This window comes from Oryx dammah, unplaced genomic scaffold (genome assembly GCF_014754425.2).
Source record: "Oryx dammah isolate SB20612 unplaced genomic scaffold, SCBI_Odam_1.1 HiC_scaffold_19, whole genome shotgun sequence".
NCBI classification, from domain to species: Eukaryota; Metazoa; Chordata; class Mammalia; order Artiodactyla; family Bovidae; genus Oryx; species Oryx dammah.
In genome coordinates, this window is record NW_024070203.1 from 63759796 (window position 1) to 63783393 (window position 23598).

Consider the following 23598-nt stretch of genomic DNA (forward strand, 5'->3'; position numbering starts at 1 on the left):
TTCCTGACTCAAGGATCAAACCTGTGTCTCCCGCACTGGCAGGCAAATTCTTTGCCATTTTGTCACAAGGGAAGCCCATCATTTAACTTACATTTATAGAATTTATAAAACACTAAGTACAGAAGAATTCTATAGCTAGAAGATTTATATTTTTGTAACTAGTGTCATATTTGATTTACCTTCTGAAGAACCCTATTCTAGTTCTTTCAGGATCTTAGGAGCAAATTGTACTATGACTGTTTCATTTTTAATATTCACCTTTATTAATTTTATTCTGAATAGGCACACCACATACACTGGATCTAAAGAGATTAATTTTTATTTAAGTGATAGAATTGATGAAGTAAATATAATAATACTAATAGTAATAAGTATGTCAGCATCCCTTTGACCTAGTCCTTACCTCTGTAGTAACACAATGAAAATCAGACGGAAAAACTTACCACATGACCAAGGACAGGGAATAAGAAAAATGGACTTGCTGTGCTTGAGAGAGTTATCGTTCTCCCTCCTCTCCTGAAAGGAGGAAGGAAAACTTTTGCTCTTTGGAGATGGGATGGAAATAATTCTGTTTTTATCCTAACCTTGTTAAGGTAAATTTAGGGTTTCAACAGTCAGATTAACCTCCTGTGTCTCCAGTTTTTATAATCTAGAGATTTCTGTAAAGTCCTGGGTCTCATTCTTCCTTAAGATGTAAACACAGATCCCCTCCAGAGGTACCTTAACCTCTCTGGAATTCTCTCACTACTCATATAAACATATCTTCTCAATCACAAGCTTCCAGCTAAAGTCATGTGGAAAGCCCCAACTCTTTAGAAATCAAAAATATTTATTTTTATGAACTACTTTTTTTTTCTTGTGAGAAATTTTGAGAGTTGTGTATTCTGAAGGCAGAATATAAAAATTCAGAGTTCTTCAGACTGATTACTGGGTTATATTAACTCTTGCTAGTCATTTTAAATATGTCTATTTCATTTTCTTCCAAGACTATAAAAGTAAAGCAATCTAAAGTTAGGTTTGAATTGGATGTATTTGTTACCTGAACAGTTGTGGTTTCACATATTTTATATGAATTTTAAACCTTTCATGATTTGATCCTAATAGTTACATTGGTCAGAATCTATTAGTTGCAAATCACTTGAAGCAGGCAAGAATGTTAGTACTATAACACATTATGATACAGTCATAGAGACCATGGGGTATCATTGCTAAATTTGAATAATACAACAAATTTTAATTTTTGTGGTGGCTGTATGCTATCAAAATTAAATATTTTAAGTAATAAAACAGGAAAAAGTATGTAATCATATTAAAACCAGTAAAAGGGATGATTTGTGCTGTTTTAAATCCTCCTGGTAAATTTTGTCTTTAATAAATTTATATTCTTCTCATAGGTTTTGAACTTTCACATTGTGAGGATCCTGGCATCCCACAATTTGGATACAAAATCAGCGACCAAGGGCATTTTGCTGGCAGCACGATCATTTATGGATGCAATCCAGGCTACACTCTCCATGGAAGCAGCCTTCTCAAGTGCATGACAGGGGAGAGAAGGGCATGGGACTATCCTCTGCCATCCTGTATTGGTAGGATACTGTTTTTGGTTTTCATGCAATATTTCTATGGAAGTGTTATCAAAATATACTGTACCTTTTCAAGTTATTTTATTTGTCCACACCCAACTCATACCTTAATCAAAAAGTTAATGACTACATGGTACAAATTTGTGGTAAGTCAGAGGGTTCTTTTCATAATCAATGAGTACCTTCTCTTTTTGGGCAAAAAATAGTTCATATGAAGTCATTATATTTATCCTATCTTGATATAAAATTTAAGTCTCTACAAAATATGTTGAAACTTTTAATCATACACATTTACTGAATCTCATTAACCAGATTTGTTTTAATATACAAAATTAATGCTTATGCTGGTATAAAGGCAGATTAAAAAAACTAAATATTCTCAATAACTTCAAAGAGTTTCTCTATATACATACCTTTTCAAAAACTAAGAAAGTGCATCTGTTTTCCTTATTTTATGTATCATGACCTAATTAAATGAATTTCAATAATAAAAGGCATGTGAGAGTTAGTCATAAGATATATTGCCTACATGAAATTACAGAATGATTATTTTCTCTCCTTTGTATAGCTGGAGAAGAATTTTATTACTACCATCCCATAAATCAATTAACAAATAACTGAGCATGTGTGAGAAAGAGGGTGGATAGAAAAGTGTTGATAAAGACCTCTGCTTTTTTTCTTTTGGTCCCAGTATAGGTACCAGACTGGATGGATTACTGGGACAACAAAAGGAAAAAAAAAAACAAAAACAAAATAAACATTTAAACAAAACACAAAGTCCTCAATAGGGGAACAAACAAGTTTCTTTAACGATTCTTATTTAATGGCGGTTGTGGTGGCACAAATCCATTTTGTGTCAGGCTCATATGGATAAAATTGACTTAATTTTTTAAAAAGATTTATTAAGGTATAATTCATATTGAAAAATTCCACATATTTAATGTATACAATATTATGAATTTGGAGACCTGAACATTTTGAGATATATTTTAATGTTTGTTAATGAATATAGTCAACACAGGAATTTTCACAAAACTTGATAGACTTCAAATAGGAAAGAAATGAAATTCTAGTTATTAGAGTCTTGCAACTAATTGCAGTGTTTTCGATGACATGAGACTTCTATTGGTTTGTTAAAACATTGATGAGCAGAAAGCAAACATTCTTTTATCCAACCAAAATGCAATTATACTGCTTTCCTTTCAGATGCATCTGAGTTTTAGATAGATTATGAGGATAAACCTAAAATAACAATCAACTTAAACTGACAAAGCTTAGGTCTGGAATATGACCAACAATCAACCTGCTGGCATTGGTTATGAGAAAATTGTACACTGATTAATTCTCTCTGAAGTTATATTCTTTGGTGTGAATATCAAATATATTCAGAAAATCATTAAGGCTTTCAGTAGCACAAAACTATAAACTTAAAAATACTGACTTACTATGTAGTCTGTAGGATTAAAATCACAAACTAATACATTAAAAAATATATATTTTCTTTATATGTTGAATTGAGCTGAAGACATTTTCATTTTTTGGAAAGCTTCATGCAAATAGAAGAACATTTGATCTAGGATCAGAAGATTTAATTATTTTTGTGACAAATCAATGCACTTTATGAATCTGCCAAGTCAAAATTTAGTAATACCACTGCTCAAGCCTTTATGAGAAGGGTAACCTTTTTTTTTTTTTAAATGATAGATGATCAGGAATAAAAGCTTAAAACAGCTGGACACATAATGTGTCATGCTGATGATTTTCATGACAAGAGAAGATGAAATTCTATTTAAGATGGTATTCTTTACTGTCAATAATTAACAGCTTTACCACTTGGCCTAAAATCATAATTATCCACTCGTATTAACCTTAAATATCTATTATGGTTATATTTTTGCCTTGGCCAAATAAGAAGCTTTTTCTTAATTATATGGATTTTTCTAGGTAATTATGTTTCTGTAGCTTATACATTAAGCAAACAAAAAATATTTTTTAGGCACCATAGCCAGAGGTATTTAACCTTGATACCTTCAATTTTATCTGTAAACATAAGACTTCTGACAGAATTTGAACACCAATTTTACAGCATATCACACTGGTTTATTTGAAATCAAATAGCCAAGTAATATTTGTAAAAAAGAAATATGGAGAAAGAGTTATATTTATTCAATATAAAATCAGTTCCCAAACCTCCAGTTCTTGGAGTTGCTTAAAATTAATCTGGCAGATTGTTGTTTTTGTTTGGTCACCCAGTTATGTCCAACTCTTTGCAACCCCATGGCCTGCAGCACGCCAGGTCTCTCTGTCCCACGCCATCTCCTGAATTTTGCCCAAGTTCCTGTTCATTGCATCGGTGATGCCAGTCATCTCATCCTCTGATGCCCTCTTCACCTACTACACTCAATCTTTCCCAGCATCAGGGACTTTTCCCATGAGTCAGCTGTTCGAATCAGATGACCAAAATACTGGAGCTTCAGCTTCAGCGTGAGTCCTTACAATGAGTATACAGGGTTGATTTCCCTTAAGATTGGCTGGTTTGATCTCATTGCTCTCCAAAGGACTTTCAGGAATCTTCTCCAGCACCACAGTTTGAAGGCATCAGTTCTTTGGTGCTCTGCCTTCATCGAACAACACAAGAGAAGACTCTACAAATGGACATCACCAGATGGTCAACACCGAAATCAGATTGATTATATTTTATGCAGCCAAAGATGGAGAAGCTCTATACAGTCAACAAAAACAAGACCAGGAGCTGACTGTGGCTCAGATCATGAACTCCTTATTACCAAATTCAGACTCAAATTGAAAAAAACAGGGAAAACCACTAGACCATTCAGGTATGACCTAAATCAAATCCCTTATGATTATACAGTGGAAGTGAGAAATAGATTTAAGGGCCCAGATCTGATAGATAGAGGACCTGATGAACTATGCAATGAGATTCATGACACTGTACAGGAGACAAGGATCAAGACCATCCCCATGGAAAAGAAATGCAAAAAAGCAAAACGGCTGTCTGTGGAGGCCTTACAAATAGCTGTGAAAAGAAGAGAGGTGAAAAGCAAAGGAGAAAAGGAAAGATAAAAGCATCTGAATGCAGAGTTCCAACGAATAGCAAGAAGAGATAAGAAAGCCTTCTTCAGCAATCAATACAAAGAAATAGAGTAAAAGAACAGAATGGAAAAGACTAGAGATCTCTTCAAGAAAATCAGAGATACCAAGGGAACATTTCATGCAAAGATGGGCTCGATAAAGGACAGAAATGGTATGGAGCTAAGAGAAGCAGAAGATATTAAAAAGAGGTGGCAAGAATACACAGAAGAACTGTACAAAAAAGATCTTCACGACCCAGATAATCATGATGATGTGATCACTAATCTAGAGCAAGACATCTTGGAATGTGAAATCAAGTGGGCCTTAGAAAGCATCACTACAAACAAAGCTAGTGGAGGTGATGGAATTCCAGTTGAGCTATTTCAAATCCTGAAAGATGATGCTGTGAAAGTGCTGCACTCAATATGCCAGTAAATTTGGAAAACTCAGCAGTGGCCACAGGATTGGAAAAGGTCAGTTTTCATTCCAATCCCAAAGAAAGGCAATGGCAAAGAATGCTCAAACTACCGCACAATTGCACTCATCTCACACGCTAGTAAAGTAATGCTCAAAATTGTCCAAGCCAGCCTTCAGCAATACATGAACCGTGAACTCCCTGATGTTCAAGCTGGTTTTAGAAAAGGCAGAGGAACCAGAGATCAAATTGCCGACATCCGCTGGATCATGGAAAAAGCAAGAGAGTTCCAGCAAAACATCTGCTTCTGCTTTATTGACTATGCCAAAGCGGTTGACTGTGTGGATCACAATAAACTGTGGAAAATTCTGAAAAAGATGGGAATACCAGACCACCTAACCTGCCTCCTGAGAAATCTGTATGCAGGTCAGGAAGCAACAGTTAGAACTGGACATGGAACAACAGACTGGTTCCAAATAGGAAAAGGAATACGTCAAGGCTGTATATTGTCACCCTGCTTATTTAACTTCTATGCACAGTACATCATGAGAAACGCTGGACTGGAAGAAACACAAGCTGGAATCAAGATTGCCGGGAGAAATATCAATAACCTCAGATATGCAGATGACACCACCCTTATGGCAGAAAGTTAAGAAGAGCTAAAAAGCCTCTTGATGAAAGTGAAAGAGGAGAGTGAAAGAGTTGGCTTAAAGCTCAACATTCAGAAAACTAAGATCATGGCATCTGGTCCCATCACTTCATGGAAATAGATGAGGAAACAGTGGAAACAGTGTCAGACTTTATTTTTTGGTGCTCCAAAATCACTGCAGATGGTGACTGCAGCCATGAAATTAAAAGACGCTACTCCTTGGAAGAAAAGTTATGACCAACCTAGATAGCATATTCAAAAGCAGAGACATTACTTTGCCAACTAAGGTCCATCTAGTCAAGGCTATGGTTTTTCCAGTGGTCATGTATGGATGTGAGAGTTGGACTGTGAAGAAGGCTGAGTGCCGAAGAATGCTTTTGAACTGTGGTGTTGGAGAAGACTCTTGAGAGTCCCTTGGACTGCAAGGAGATCCAACCAGTCCATTCTGAAGGAGATCAACCCTGGGATTTCTTTGGAAGGAATGATGCTAAAGCTGAAACTCCAGTACTTTGGCCACCTCATGCGAAGAGTTGACTCATTGGAAAAGACTCTGATGCCAGGAGGGATTGGGGGAAGGAGGAGAAGGGGACGACTGAGGATGAGATGGCTGGATGGCATCACCAACTCGATGGACATGAGTGTGAGTGAACTCCAGGAATTGGTGATGGACAGGGAGGCCTGGCGTGCTGCGATTCATGGGGTCACAAAGAGTTGGACACGACTGAGCGACTGAACTGAACTGAACTGTCTTCTTTACAGTTCAGCTCTCATAACCATACGTAATTAATAGGAAGATCATAGCCTTGACTATACAGATCTTTGTCAACAGAGTAATGTCTCTGCTTTTCAACACACTCTCTAGGTTTGTACTAGCTTTCCTGCTGAGAAGCAATCATCTTCTGATTTCATGACTACAGTCACCATCTGCAGTGATTTTAAAGCCCAAGAAGATGAAGTCTGTCATTACTTTCACCTTTTCCCCTTCTATCTGCCATGAAGTAATGGGACTGGATGCCATGATCTTAGTTTGTTAATCTTTAGTTTTCAGCCAGCTCTTTCACTGTCCTCCTTCACCCTCATCACGAGGTCCTTTAGTTCCTCTTAGCTTCTTGCCATTAGAATGTTGTTATTCAGTTGCTTAGTCATGTCTGACTCTTTGCTACCCCATGGACTGCAGCATGCCAGGCTTCCCTGTCCTTCACCTTCTCCCAGAGCTTACCATCGGAATGGTATCATCCTTGCATCTGAGGTTGTTGATTTTTTTCCTGCTTATCTTGACTCCAGCTTGTAACTCATCCAGCTTGGCATTTCTCATGATGTGTTCAGCATATAGGTTAAACAAACAGGGGGACAGCAGACAGCCCTGTTGTACTCCTTTCTCAATCTTGAACCAACAGTTTGTTCCATTCAGGGTTCTAATTGTTTCTTGACCTGCACACAGGTTTCTCTAGAAACAAGTAGTATGGTCTGGAATCCCCACCTCTTTAAGAGCTTTCCACAGTTTGTTATGATCCACACAGTCAAAGGCTTTAGTGTAGTCAATGAAACAAAGATAGATGTTTTTCTGGAATTCCCTTGCTTTCTTTCTGATCCAGTGAATGTTGGCAATTTGATCTCTGGTTCCTCTTCTTTGTCTAAACCCAGCTTAGACAACTGGAAGTTCTTGGTTTGCATAATGCTGAAGCCTAGCAAGCAAGATATTAAGCATGACCTTACTGGAATGGTAGATGAGTGCAATTGTCCGACCGTTAGCACATTCTTTAGCATGCATTCTTTAGTACTACCTTCTTGGGAACTGGGATGAGGATTGACCTCTTCCAGTCCTGTGGCCTCTGTTTGGTCTTCCACAATTGCTGACATATTGAATGCATCACTTTAAGGGTATCATCCTTTAGGGTTTTGAATAGCTCTACTGGAACCCCATTTATTAACAGCAGTGCTTCCTAATGCCCACTTAACTTCGCACTCTAGAATGTCTGGCTCTAGAATAACTGGCCACAACATCATAGTAATCCCTTCATGGATCACTGTCTTGTCATGGCGAAGGGCCTTGCATAGGCCAATGAAGCTATGAGCCATGCTATGTAGGGCTACTCAAGATGGATGGGTCATAGCAGCTAGTTCTGACCAAATGGGATCCGCTGGAGGAGTGAATGGCAAACTACCCCAGTATACTTGCCATGAGAACCTCATGGATTGTATAAAAAGGACAAGTCTGGCAGAAAGAAGTATCAAATTTGTTCTCCTCAGAAATATGTCAATAATAGTGAATAAATCATTAAAAATGAAGAAAAATGAATTATTACAGTTACAGCATTCTAGGTTGTCCAACAAAGGTCTTGGTATAAAATGAGAAAAACCACAGTAAGTGATGGTTACTTCTTAACTATATATATTTTATTTATTTTAAAATAACAAATTTATTATTATAAATTAAATTAATGTTACAATACAAAATAAACTTGCTTAGTCCTCTATAGGTGTATATATCAGTCAGGGTTCACCAAATAAAAATAATCAGTAGATCTATATGTGATCTTTTTAGCTATCATCTATCAAGAAATGCATTTAATATATTGAGGAATTAACTCATGCAGTTGTGGGGACTGACAAGTTCGAATTCCATAGGGAAGATCAAAAGGCTGGAAACTAGGGCAGGAATTAATGATACAGTCTTGAGGGAAAATCTTCTTTTCCAGAAAACTCAGTTTTCATTGTTAAGGCCTTCCCAATCATTGGATAAAGGCTACCCACATTATTAAGGGTAAAGTCAGCTGATTATAGATGTTAACCAGGTCTATAAATAGCAACACCTAGACTAATGTTTGATAAAATAACTGGGTACTACAACTTGGCCAAGTTGACACATAAAAATAACCTTAATATTATACTAAAATATAACATTTAAAATCTTTAAAGCAATTTTATTTACATGAATAGAGCCTACAAATTTTAACCATGATATTCCATTGTTATTCAGTCTTTTCCGAGTACTAAAACTTTGTCTCTGACCTTTGTTCTAATAATCAAAACAAAACAAAAATTCAAGATGTTTAGTTCAGCATTGCATTTGAGTAATATAATAACACTGCAAAGAACAAGAAAAATAAATGTAGTAATATATTCAAATATATAAGCAAAAAGTAAATACCTTGGATTTAGTTTTATTTTTTGGTAGTATAGTAATTTGGAGAACTTTCAAAAATATATTATCACACCTTGTGGTTTTTAGGATGTAGAGAAGTAGAGTGATATACTAAGTAAACTACTTCATTTCTCTCTTCTCTAGCAAGAGGATTCTTTCTAGATTATTTGCTTATCAATGTAAAATCATTCCAGATTTCCCAATATATTAAATATTATTAAGATAGAGAGGGAATTCCCCAAAAGATCTATTTTTAATTATATTGTATGATGATGTTTACATTTTTAATTTGGTGAATTTTATAAAAATTAGAGACCACTTTAAATCAAAACGGAACCAGGTTTAACTGAAGTAAAATCTAATAATAATGCCACTTTGACTTTGAGGAGGTTAAAAGCAAAAGAGTTTAGAGTGATTGAAAGGGGAATAAGAGGACAATGAAATTTAGAAGGCCTGAGGGACCTGCAGTAAAGCTTAGAGGTAAGGTAGTAAGATGATGAATTAGTTAGCCTACAACTAGCTACAAGTGAGCAACTTGCCATCTGTTTCCCCTTGTTACATTAACATTATTTTGCCATACATCTTAAAAAGTTTGAAGCCTAAACTCTGAGCTTTTGAGTGTGTACTTTTAAAATTCCCTAATTGGCTTATTATATTTTAATTTATATGATCTAACTTGAGATTCTTGTTTTATTGTACAATGTGTTCTTACTTTAATTAACACCTTAATCTGAGAAAGCATATACCCATATATACTTTCAATAAGAGAAGAAATCAATCCTTATTTTCTTTCAGGTGAAAAATATATCCTCATGAAATTTGTAGATGTTTAGAAAGATTAAACTGTGACTTAAATTGAATTAATTTTTTCTAGCTGAATGTGGAGGTCGTTTTAAAGGAGAATCATCAGGAAGAATTTTATCTCCTGGTTATCCCTTTCCATATGACAATAATCTGCGTTGCATGTGGATGATTGAGGTAGATCCAGGAAACATTGTCAGGTAAATGGATTTTATCTTTTCAAAATGACTGAGGAATCTGAATTTCCTGATCAGACCCTATATACAATTAATATTAAGATTTTTCTTTTTTTTTTACCCTTGGTAAAGAAAAACATGGTTTTTATCTATTATAAAATTGGGGGAGAAAGTATTGATAAGCATGACATACTAATTCATAGGCCACAGCATTGGTTCATATAGCCCCTTAGAAACTTTTCAGTTAGAAGAGGGCACAAAAGATCAGAATTTTTCCTGCTGCTTGAGAGTTCTACTCTTCCAATTCTTCATGACTTAAGATCCTGTAAATTCAACAGAATTCTGAGATTTTTAAAAATTAAAGAAGATTTTTTATATTAAATTGTAACCCAGATTTAAAACTGTGACAATTCACATATCAAACATGGATGTGAGATATATATATATATATATATATATATATATATATATAGAGAGAGAGAGAGAGAGAGAGAGAGAGAGAGAGAAGGGGGGGAAGAGAGTTGAATATGTTGATATAATTGGATTTCTAACTTTTGGATTAGGCACAAGAAAATCTGATATTAATTTTGTCTAGACTAAAGCAAAATAGATTTAACATGAAGCATTTTTTTCTTTTATGTGCATTTTTGTGGTGGGGGGCCATTTTCACATTCAGGAAGTTTCCTTTTACTTTACTTCTTTTTTGAATGTAAACTGTTTTTGCATTTGTGGAGTAAATCTTTGATTCTTATAAAACAAACACTAAAAAAGTGATACAGTGGCAGTAACACATACTATGGCATTATATAACGAGTTCAGTTCATGACTCTGCCACCCTTAGGGCAATCTTATTTAATCTGAATCCCACTTGCCACTTTCGTAAAATTGAGTTCAAAATTGTTCCTGCTTCACTGGATCATTATAACAATTAAAGGAAGAAAATAGATGGAATGCATTTTGCACAGTGTGTGGCACATATGAGCTCCTCTTAAATGTCACCTGTCATTGCCACAGTTAAGTCATGAACACTGAAAAGAATGTATAGGTAGGTCTTCCTTGGGTTACATGCTGATAAACTGAACATAAATCAAAAATGTCATAAACTGAAAATGCATATAATATAACTAATCTACCAAAAATCATCACTCACCCTCACCTACACTAAACATGCTCAGAGCATTTACTGTTAGTCTACAGTTGGGCAAATCATCTAACCTGAAGTCTATTTTATAATAAAGTATTGAATATCTCATGTAATTTTATTGAATACTATGCTGAAAATGAAAAACAGAACTGTTTTATGAGTGCATTATGGTTGTAAATGTGTTGGTAGCTTGTTTTTGTGATCTTGTCACTGACTGGGAACTTAGTTTCCTAGCCCTGCCCAATGTCATGAGAGAGTATCACAACTGGGAAAAGATCAAAATTCAGAGTACAGTTTCTACTAAATGTGTATCTCTTCTGTACCATCTTAAAGTCAAAAATTCCTAAATTGAATCATCATAAGTCAGGGATGGTCTGTATACCTAAAGTTTTTGTCATTTGCAGAATTGATATAATAGTATATTTAATCATATTCTAAAAAAATTATACTGTTCAAGAAAAATGCATTGTCTGTATACCCATTTTGTATTATTCATTTTATTTGATAGAATAAAAAATATCTAGTATAACCAAAGATATTTTATATTCTTTATTTAAAACTGGATCCATGTTTAAAATAATCAGAGATATATGGTTCTCCCACAGCCTGCAGTTTCTTGCTTTTGATACAGAAGCATCACACGACATACTCCGAGTTTGGGATGGTCCACCTGAAAATGAGATGCTTTTAAAGGAAATTAGTGGATCTCTTATTCCCGAAGGAATCCATAGCACTCTCAACGTAGTGACCATTCAGTTCGACACAGATTTTTATATCAGCAAATCTGGATTTGCAATTCAGTTTTCAAGTGAGTTGTTTTTTTCCTTAAATAAAAATATAGAAATGTTACTTAAATCCTTCTGTTACTTTACTACTCAAAAACTTTCATTTTTAAAATTTTAATTATCTTAATTTTTTTAATATTATTTTTTAATTGGAGGAAAATTGCTTTACAATGTTGTGTTGTTAATTATCTTAAATATTCTTATTTCTCTTCTTCTTATTCATCTGCAGTTAAGATAAACCATAGGCAAAAGAAATACAATTAAGTTCTAATTAATTAATTAATTGTTGGTACCTTCTCTCCAATTATCATACCAATTTTCCTTAAAGTAAAGGTGGTATTAAAGTTAATTATCAAGTGAAATAATTACATTATACAAACTGATCATTTGAATTTACTATAAAAGTATATTTTAAAATGTAAAATTTTTAGAGATAAGGAAAGGAATGAGTATTTGCCATTACAAAAAGCAACCCTACATTTTTATTAATTTTATTTTCTTCTGCTAAAGATCTTAATTATATATTCACAGAAAACTTTGACAAAATATTTTAAATCTACTTTTACATTAAAGATATCCTACCACAAAGAAATGTCATTCACTCTAATTACCAGTGTTAATGGCTGTTTTTTGTTTTTTGTTTTTTGCTAAGTGGTTAACTATATGCTGTTTCTTAAAAGGGATTTTGGTTTAATGGCTGAAAAAAATAAATGGGAACTCAAAAAAAATTTAGTTGCTATTTTTTTACTCTTGTTATCAATACACATTATCTCTTTGAGAAAAATATCTAAGGGATCTTCTAATTCATAGCCTTAAAAATCCTAGTCTAAGGGATCTTCTAATTGCATAGCCTTAAAAATCCTAGTAGTTAAAACTTATTGAGATTTCCAACATCATCTATGGAAAGAGTGCAGACCAGTATTCTTCATATTTGCCTTAATTCAAGTCTTGGATTCTTACTAATTGCTGATTTCGGGGACTTCACCTCATCACCTGAGTCTGAGCTCTCTAATTCACATAGGGATAATGATGCTCATTTCATAAATAGATTATTAAGATTTAATATGATCGTGTGTGCACAGTACTTAGTATTAAATAAATAGTTGGTGCCCAGTAAACTATTATCACTATATGAATAAATGTAAAATTGGAATCTTTTGGAAAAAGCATGAAGAACTTATTTAATGACTGGCCTGAAAATACATCACTTTAAGTTAACAACTAACAATACAAATATATAATTAACTTGATATATTTTTTGTTTGTGAAAGATGATTGTTTGGCATAATCAACTAACATAAGTAAATGAATTGTTTTGTGTTATAAAGAAGGTTCATGTAAGGGAGGTATACATCAGTATAGATGAGTCAATGTCTTTAGATTTGTACCCTTAGTATATCTTTTGAGACAGAAAAAAAAAAGGGGAATGAAAAACAAGAGAATGGCTATATAATTAATGAAGTTAAAGGACTTCTAAATCTGAAACACACATTAAGCATTCTTCATATTTATATCTTGACTTTCTAATTTTTTTGAAGTTAGGGACAATATGTCAGCAAACTGTTTGTGATATCTGTTCTATTTCAGTTATTTATGATGATAGTCTGGCAACTAACAACTCTTTCATTTACCTTAAATTAGTAAGGTTTTACACATAAATGGTTATTGGATTAAATATCTAAATGCAATCATATGATAAGGTGCTTCAGGCTATTGTTTGTGAATGCCAAGTGCATCTGCTTAATAGAAACAAGCTGCTTTATATGCATTTCTGGAAGTTTTAATGTGCATCTGTCAAGGAAATTAGTAATATATTTTTTATATTTATTGTATCTGTAGGTCATATTAAAGTTATAGAAACAATACGTATCCTACCAGAGTTTTAATAAATCTACCTTCAAATATTCTTTTAAGATGCCTAAAAATATATATCATTGATCAGAGGCTAAAAATTGATTCACTAAAATAAAATTACCTTAATAATTAATATATTGTAAATAGCATCAATTCAGATTTCAAGTGTGAAAAGCTTGTTTCTTTTTCATGAGTGATTCCTTGCTTGGTGCCAAGAATCACACTGTGCTGTGTATAGTTACTCAGTCGTGTCTGACTGACTGTGACCCCATGGACTGCGGCCCGCTGGGCTCCTCTGTCCATGGAGATTCTCCAGGCAAGAATACTGTGGTGGGTTGCCATACCATCCTCCTGGATATCTTCCCAACTGAGGGATGGAACCTAGGTCCCCTGCATTTCAGGGGGATTCTTCACTGTCTGAGCCACCAAGGAAGCCCATTAAGAATAATGTTAAGTACTTTATGTACGGTGACTTCATTTAATGCTCACAGAGGCCATATGAGATATACTGTGTTGATGATCAGTGTTCAGTAATGTCCAACTATTTGTGACCCCATGGACTGTAGCCTACCAGGCTCCTCTATCCCTCGGATTCTCCAGGCAAGAATACTGGAGTGGGTTGCCATTTCCTTCTCCAGGGAGATATACTATGTCATCCCCATTTACCAAAAAAATTACACTGAGGTTCAGAGAGTGAGTTAATTTATTCAAGGTCATAACCTAGCAGATGTTTGCAACTGTGGCTCAAATCCACCTCTGTCTGAAAGGAGGTTAACACTGTACCTGGTGCTTAGTAAATACCTAGCAGTAGTGACTGCTTATTAATATTCCAGAGGAAACAGAAAAATCTTAGTTATATTTATTAGTTACAGTGAAGTTTTACAATTTCATCAGCTTATCTTCTGATTATGCTCCCAAGAATCACATCTAAGGTCACACTTCTAAAAAGCACGTGATTTATACAAGTGAAGAAGTGAGAAGGAAGAAAGAAAAGTGGTAGTATGTGAATTCCCAAAGAGTTCCAAGGAATAGCAAGGAGAGATAAGAAAGCCTTCTTCAGCGATCAGTGCAAAGAAATAGAGGAAAACAACAGAATGGGAAAGACTAGAGATCTCTTCAAGAAAATTAGAGATACCAAGAGAACATTTCATGCAAAGATGGGCTCGATAAAGGACAGAAATGGTACAGACCTAGCAGAAGCAGAAGATATTAAGAAGAGGTGGCAAGAATATACAGAAGAACTGTACAAAAAAGATCTTAACAACCCGGATAATCACAATGGTGTGATCACTTACCTAGAGCCAGACATCCTGGAATGTGAAGTCAAGTGGGCCTTAGAAAGCATCACTACAAACAAAGCTAGTGGAGGTGATGGAATTCCAGTTGAGCTATTTCAAATCCTGAAAGATGATGCTGTGAAAGTGCTGCACTCAATATGCCAGCAAATTTGGAAAACTCAGCAGTGGCCACAGGACTGGAAAAGGTCAGTTTTCATTCTAATCCCAAAGAATGGCAATGCCAAAGAATGCTCAAACTACCGCACAATTGCATTCATCTCACACGCTAGTAAAGTAATGCTCAAAATTCTCCAAGCCAGGCTTCAGCAATACTCTGAATTGTGAACTTGCAGATGTTCAAGCTGGTTTTAGAAAAGGCAGAGGAACCTGAAATCAAATTGCCAACATCCACTGGATCATCAAAAAAGCAAGAGAGTTCCAGAAAAAAACATCTGCTTCTGCTTTATTGACTATGCCAAAGCCTTTGACTGTGTGGATCACAATAAACTGTGGAAAATTCTGAGAGAGATGGGAATACCAGACCACCTGACCTGCCTCTTGAGAAACCTATATGCAGGTCAGGAAGCAACAGTTAGAATTGGGCATGGAAAAATAGACTGGTTCCAAATAGGAAAAGGAGTACATCAAGGCTGTATATTGTCACCCTGCTTATTTAATTAATATGCAGAGTAAATCATGAGAAACGCAACGCTGGGCTGGAAGAAGCACAAGCTGGAATCAAGATTGCTGGGAGAAATATCAATAACCTCAGATATACAGATGACACCATCCTTATGGCAGAAAGTGAAGAGGAACTAAAGACCCTCTTGATGAAAGTGAAAGAAGAGAGTGAAAAAGTTGGCTAAAGCTCAAGATTCAGAAAATGAAGATCATGGCATCCAGTCCCATCACTTTATGGGAAATAGATGGGGAAACAGTGACAGACTTTATTTTGAGGGGCTTCAAAATCACTGCAGATGGTGTTTGCAGCCATGAAATTAAAAGACGCTTACTCCTTGGAAGGAAAGTTGTGACCAACCTAGATAGCATATTGAAAGCAGAGACATTACTTTGCCAGCAAAGGTCTGTCTAGTCAAGGCTATGGTTTTTCCAGTGATCATATATGGATGTGAGAGTTGGACTGTTAAGAAAGCTGAGCGCCAAATAATTGGTGCTTTTGAACTGTGGTGTTGGAGAAGACTCTTGAGAGTCCCTTGGACTGCAAGGAAATCCAGCCAGTCCATTCTAAGGGAGATCAGTCCTGGGTGTTCATTGAAAGGACTGATGCTGAAGCTGAAACTCCAATACTTTGGCCACCTCATGTGAACAGTTGACTCATTGGAAGAGACTCTGATGCTGGGAGGGATTGGGGGCAAGAGGAGAAGGGGACAACAGAGGATGAGATGGCTAAGATGGATGAGAAGGATGAGTCGGCATCACTGACTCGATGGACATGAATTTGAGTAAACTCTGGGAGTTGGTGATGGACAGGGAGGCCTGGCGTTTTCCGATTCATGGGGTCGCAAACAGTCAGACACGACTGAGCGACTGAACTGAACTGAACTGATGTACATTCCCATTTAAAAGGGACATTTGCCTACTCTGGCTATTGTCATTTCATTCTATAGGAAGAAAGACTCATTTTAAAGTGGAGATTGAAATATGTTTTATTTAAAGTCCTCTAATTGTCAAAGAAAGCAACTAATCTTGAAAAGATCATTAAGGTGCTATAGTCCAGTAAATCAGTTCTGTAGATCAAATTTGGCTTGTAGGTCAGAATTTGCCACCTCCGGGCTTTACTGGAGTTTCTCCTTTTCCTTTGTCTCATGTTACTCATTTATTTGTTTGTCTGTTCATACAAGGAGAGCCTATTAAAGGACCAGATATTAAGCATATTTATCTCCAACTGTTTCTCAAGTGCATCTTTCCTTTAATCCAGGCAGTCATCTTAGTTACACACACATACACACACACACACACACACACACGCACACCCTGTACTATTTTCTGTCCTTAAAGTTTCTTTTACTTTAAATCTTTTCTTGCTCTTTTTTCATAAATCTTGCACTTTCTTCCAGACCTGGTACCAAGAACTCTATTATAAAATGTTTTCTGACCTCTACATAAAACATTTAAAACTGTTTATAAAACCATCTATATTTTAAAACTTTCTCTGACTTCTCTTTATAAAATGCATTTCAACCCATTCTCTAGGCACTTGGTATAGTTTTTTTCCAAGTAAAGATGAGAAAACATGGATTATCTGTTCATGGTTCCAAAGATGTTTTAATTATGTGAACTTTGCCTCTCTAAATGTCTGTAAAGAACAAATATTTTATTCGAGGTGATCATGTAATGTATTGTTCATATCTAAGATGATTTTTGAGAGTAACAGGGGACATTGTTAAAAATTAAGCTGAACAACAGCCATAAACTAGAACAATACTATCCAAGTCAATTTGTATCATTATTTTAATCGAGTCAGGTATGCATTCTGTTCTCTTTCCACTGTCTATCACCACCACAATGCCTGTTCCTCTTTTGAGTGAATAGCTGTCAAACAATAAATTAAAAAGGAATGAGACAGCCAATAGTGGCAAAATAATCTTAAGCAACAAAATACAACCAACAAAATGTATTTCAGTAAACTTGGTACAATGTGAGCGTAACTGAAATGTAGGTCCCATACCAACTTCATAATCATTGTCAAGCCACTATCAGCAGCCTCATGCCTTCTATTTCACAATCTATGCATTCTTTGTGGTCTGTCACTTTGCCACTTGGTGTTATAGTCTGCAAGGTACTTTTGCTTAATCAGAGTTGCTTAAGTCTGACATCGCCACTTCATGCTGTCCTATGCTCTGTCCTTGGTTCTCAGCAGTCAGCCTCTATATCCCCTACTTAAATTTGTAATCTGCTTGTCTCATCCCACTTTAGTTCCTTAGGGAGAATATCTTTAAGTATCATGCTGTCATTTGCCCACAGAATAGTTGATTTTGACAGAACATTTTCCATGTCCTTCACTTTTAACCTCTCTGTTAAGAATTTGCCCCTGCTGGATAACACAAGATACCAAGGCCCAAAGCTTATACTGTTGAAAATTCTCAAGGAGATGGATTCCTTAATTATGAGAGGTTGATGTCTCTGGCCCTAAAGAACTGTATGGTGCCCTTGCATTCATTCTCATCCTCATTATTACTGCTTGGATTGCTGTAGCCACTCACTTCATTATCTGTAGCTAGACTTTTGTCTATATTTCCAACTGACTAATGTTTTGAAAACATAAACCAGACATTCCTCCCTGTTTAAATACTTTGAATGGCTACACAGTCATAAATTTAAAATTGTGGAGTTAACGTTTAAAGCAATTTGTACCCAAATTACCTGCCAGCTTAATCCCTCACTATTCAGTTACGTACATCTAGTCGTCTAACTGTACTGTCCTGAGAAGACATTGGCCATTCACATTTCCAGTTCTTTTGCAAACTTTCTTCCATGCTCCTAGTACGTTTATGTCCACATTAAAAAATCCTAATTCTTAGTCATTTTCCAAAGCCCAGGTTAAATGATACTTTCATTACTGATGAATTTCTAGACAGAATCAGTCACTTTCACATCTGCAACTCCCTGATACTATGTGTGTGTTACATAGAATGGCTATATAACCTAGTTTGCCCAAGACAGTCCTGATTTATGCCTCTTTTCTGGGCATCCTGACTAGTTTGGCATTTGGGCTGTATTTTCCATTTTTAACAAAGTGTCATTATTAATATTTCTGTTAAAATAGGTGAGGTATATTTATTAGCTGTCATCTTTGTATTTGATCTCATCAGAGAAGGCAATGGCAACCCACTCCAGTACTCTTGCCTGGAAAATCCCATAGACGGAAGAGCCTGGTAGGCTGCAGTCCATGAGGTCGCTAAAAGTCGGACATGACTGAGCGACTTCCCTTTCACTTTTCACTTTCATGCACTGGAGAAGGAAATGGCACCCCACTCCAGTGTTCTTGCCTGGAGAATCCCAGGAATGGGGGAGCCTGGTGGGCTGCCATCTATGGGGTCGCACAGAGATGGACACAACTGAAGCGACTTAGCAGCAGCAGCAGCAGCAGCAGTAGTGTGTGAGGTACATTCTCAGTGCTCAGAGAAATTATAATACATGATTAATTTTGCAAGATAAATATACTGCAAACCCATCTTTATTTTCCAGTCTTTTGTGGATTTCACATAACTTAAACTTTCTTTTCATGAGTAACATATAGATCACTTGAGGACAAAATGAAAATATTCTCAGATATTAATGACTAACCCATTCTGACCTTGGAATGTAGTGGGAGAAGTATTTGATACTGTTGCCTTGCCAGCTCTTTTGTATAATAGCAAATTATGTTGTAATCTATGGTTTGAAAGATACATAAAGCTGTCAAGCCATGAGTTAGCCAGATAAGTGAGAAATATGTATTCTTGAAATACACACCGAAGTAGAAGTTGAACAGATGTGCTATAAAGCTATAGTCTGAATGTCTTTGCCATGAAAGTGTTTGTTTGTTATTTATTTTATGGGTTAAATTAACAATAATTTATTTTATCATAGAAATATTATTTTACAATATATGTTTATGGTAGTTGTGGCCTTATTTAAACTCCACATTTAAGGAGAAAGTGTATACTGAATATTCATTTCTTAAGAAAACTAATTACACCATGACCCATGACGTACAATAGAAAGTTCACCTGAAGGTTGCAGTGAGGAAAAGCCCAAGCCGAGATTAAGAAGGAGGTCAGAGAAACTTATTATTGTGAAAGTTGAAACTGAGCTCAAAAGGATCGCAGGAAGGGATCTAGAAGAATATTCTGTTTTTTATAATTTGTGAATCAAAGCATCTTAGTACATCCAGAAACACATTTTAAACAAGCAAGGAATCCCACACAATCCCACTTCAATAAAACATATTTAGGTAAGCTGTAAAAATAACTTTAGTGGTTAAATTATGTATGGATTGGTTATTTTTATGTACAATCAAGTAATTAGTAGAATACAGAATTAAATGAAACTTTCTTGGCTTCTGTGTTATATTAACATTTTGTAAGCTATGGTGGGCTCACTTTATATTCTAAAATGTGAAATTTAATTAAATGGTGATTGGGAGTCATAAGACTGACAAAATCTGTCATTTTAAATTACCTGATATATTAAAAAGGTAGTTGATTTTTTAAAAGTATCTAACTACTATAGGCATGTTCTTTTGGTTTGAATGTTTCCTAAAAAAAAAAAATGTTTGAATTGTTTTGTAAATAACATTTCTCCCTGGTTTTAGATTTATCCTGGGGACTCTGATATCATTGGTATTAACAGACCAATTTTTCCTAATAACTTGTTAACCTCATGTGAAAAATGGGATATTTTGATTGAGAACTTAATATATATGATATTAAAACATGAAATTTAGACCTAATAGTATATTAATATTTTAAGATGCTGATTCTTGGTATTTTTATTTTAGGAACAAATGTCTATAAATTTTAATATGATAAGCTGTTTAAATACCTATTTGGCTTAACTCTGTGGTTCTTAGACTTTTATTATCTACATACTAAGGATTTTGTACAACTTGCTCAAAATGTCTGCTAATCATCATGCTTTTTACATTTTAATGTGCTAATCATCAAAAATCCCAATAACTTCTCAATTAAAACTAAAAGAAAATTAATGCTGAAAATACAACTTGCACTCAATATATGTTAACATATATGGGCATCATAGTGATGTCATTAACCATGTGAAAACTATAAGACATAAATCTGTTTAAAAAAGAAATGTCATTTTTCATCTAGAACAAATGAAAACTCTACTGAACTAATTTTATCGCTTTAGTTCTAAATTCTCTTCTGCATATGTGGAAGTGTTAACATGCCACCTTCATTAGCAGAAGAACTCAAATAACAATTTTAAATTTACTTAGCCTTTTTTTTTTTTTTTAATGCTCCAGCATACGTGCTTCTGGGCTTCCCTGGTAGCTCAGCTGGTAAAATATCCACCTGCAATGCAGGAGATCCTAATTTGATTCCTGGGTCAAGAAGATCTCCTGGAGAAGGGATAGGCTACCCACTCCAGTATTCTTGGGCTTCCCTGGTGGCTCAGATATTAAATAGTTGCCTGCAGTGCGGGGAGATCTGGGTTCAATCCCGAGATTGGAAAGATCACATGGAGGAGGACGTGGCAAATCCCTCCTGTGTTCTTGCCTGGAGAATCCCCAGGGACAGAGGAGCCTGGCGGGCTACAGTCCATAGGTCGCAAAGAACCACGTGCATTTGAAAGGATAAGAATGTACACGTGCCATTATTTGGAATTAAATACCAATGAGATACACTTGGTTGATAACACTATGCCTGAAGTATTCTATATTATTATTAATATTTGTCTACATCTTTTTTAAGCTACTAATTAAACCATATTGATAATCAGTTTTTATTGGCCCACCTATGCATTCCATCATCATTTTCTCCCTCTATTAAATTATTAGTTAAACATTTTGGAGCTGGGGGTGTACTTGCTCTGATATTAATAACATACCTTTTTGAATCAAAATCTACTATCACATTCTATCACACAACCTCACATATAATGTAAGAACCCTACAATAATGTACTTCCAGTTCTCTCTTCCTTCCTTTGGGCAATTGTTTTCACTTATCTTACTTCTATTTATGTTAACAGCACATAACTTTTTTTATAAACTTTTAAGCCAATAATTATCTTTTAAATATTTTATAAATGAGACAAAGAACATATATTAAGATTATAGTATTAAGGATAAAATGTTCTGTGATAATAGTACAAATATAAATTTTGGTGACATACAACTTCATGACAAAAACAAAGCTCTCATTAAATTAAGAAAAAGATAATACAATTTGAATTGATTGTGGAATACATATGATTCATAACTGCAACCAAGCAAATTCTATCAAAATAAAACTATCATTAAAATTTACAAATATTTTTATGTACAGCAAAATAATTGAATAACCTTTTCTTTATGTATGACAAAGAAATGCTGATTCAAAAATAAATATATAAACTTTAGTATATCAGTACTAGTTTCTGCTTTTGCTGCTCATTTTCATTCAGACTCAGGAAAGTTTGTATCTGAAGCACTGTTTTTCATATACAACCAAAAGTGAAATATTTCAAAAAATCATAATTTAAGACAATTTGGTAAGTTTTATATTGTGAAAAATTTTTATCAAAGAAAGGTGTCCAAAAAGAAATAGAGATTTAATATCTGTGAAAATACTTAAGCTGAAATATTTACACATTTTTTTATGACATAAGATCAAATTGAAACTTTCCTCTATTTCAAAGAACTAGCTCTATGTTTACTGGATACCTCAATACCTATAAAGAGAAAACTTTCTCAATTAAAAATATTATAGCCTATGGAGACATTTGTTGACATACCAACAATGTAAAATATATTGGAAATAGCTTTAACAATACCAATAAAAATAAGAATATATTGAAAACCATATACTTAATAAGTAAAGAATAAAATGGCATTGGTGGTGGTGGTGGTTTAGTTACTAAGTCATGCCCAACTCTTTGTGACCCCGTGGACTATAGACCACCAGGCTCCTCTGTCCATGGAATTTTCCAAGCAAGAATACTGGAGTAGGTTGAGTAAAATGATGTTAAATATGTCTAAAAAATCAATTAAAGAATGTATACATGTACCACAAATGATTATTTTGCTTCTGTTATTTTTAACGTTTAATTAATTCATGTAAAGAGGATGTTTTTGTGTGAATAGATATATGGTATTTTAACTTTTTAGAAATTATTTTAAGTAATTTTTATATAGATAATTATTTTGAAAAGTTCATCTAAAATTATAAATCAGTACATATTTTAATTATATAATTTAAATCATTTTTAGCTTTTTATTTCATGCCCACAATTTTTCACTTTATATGACAAATGTTACCTGATTTTAATAAACATTTTATTATATTAAAGACATATTCATATCTGCTATCCCTCTTAGATTATGTTCCTTTGATGGACAAGATGTTATCCTATTAATATTTATAAACCAGAACTTGGCATTACACCTGGTAGTTAGTAAATGTTAAATGAATCTGACTGTGTTGAAATTTTTTATAATGTAAAATTAGAAACACACTGGTATTATGTGCTATCAGTCAAAACTATGTAACATATTTCTATGTTTATCTTTTTTTTGCTAATTAATTCTCTTAATCTCCAAATATTGGAATTCAACTTCAAATTAGACTTTTATATAATCCTTTATAAAGAAACCACCTGCAATGCACAAGACCCTGGTTTGATTCCTGGGTCGGGAAGATCCCCTGGAGCAGGCCGTGGAAACCTACTCCAGTATTCTTACCTGGAGAATCTCCATGGGCAGAGGAGCCTGGCAGGCTACAGTCCATGGGGTCTCAAGGAGTTGGACAAAACTGAGCTACTAAGCACAGCACATAATCTTTTATAATCTTGGATAAAAAGTCAGTTTCCTGTATATGTATGTACCTTTGACAGTTGTCAACCTAACATGACTTTTGATTTAAAAAACATTAGACCAGTGATTTTATCCTCACTTTGTCCACATATTAGAGCGCAAGAATCGATGGTGGTATGGAGGTGTTATTGTTCAGTT

General features: G+C 34.7%; 1 protein-coding gene across 3 annotated transcripts in view; it reads left to right on the forward strand.

Annotated features, from left to right (window-relative positions):
• Positions 1-23598, forward strand: part of LOC120878903 (CUB and sushi domain-containing protein 3-like) — a 1427768-nt gene that overhangs the window by 1066736 nt on the left and 337434 nt on the right. For all 3 annotated transcript variants that reach the window (XM_040261811.1, XM_040261812.1, XM_040261813.1), the window contains 3 exons: positions 1395-1586; positions 9760-9886; positions 11612-11814. In XM_040261811.1, the coding sequence (XP_040117745.1) occupies positions 1395-1586; positions 9760-9886; positions 11612-11814 (522 nt within the window). The remainder of the gene's footprint in view (positions 1-1394; positions 1587-9759; positions 9887-11611; positions 11815-23598) is intronic.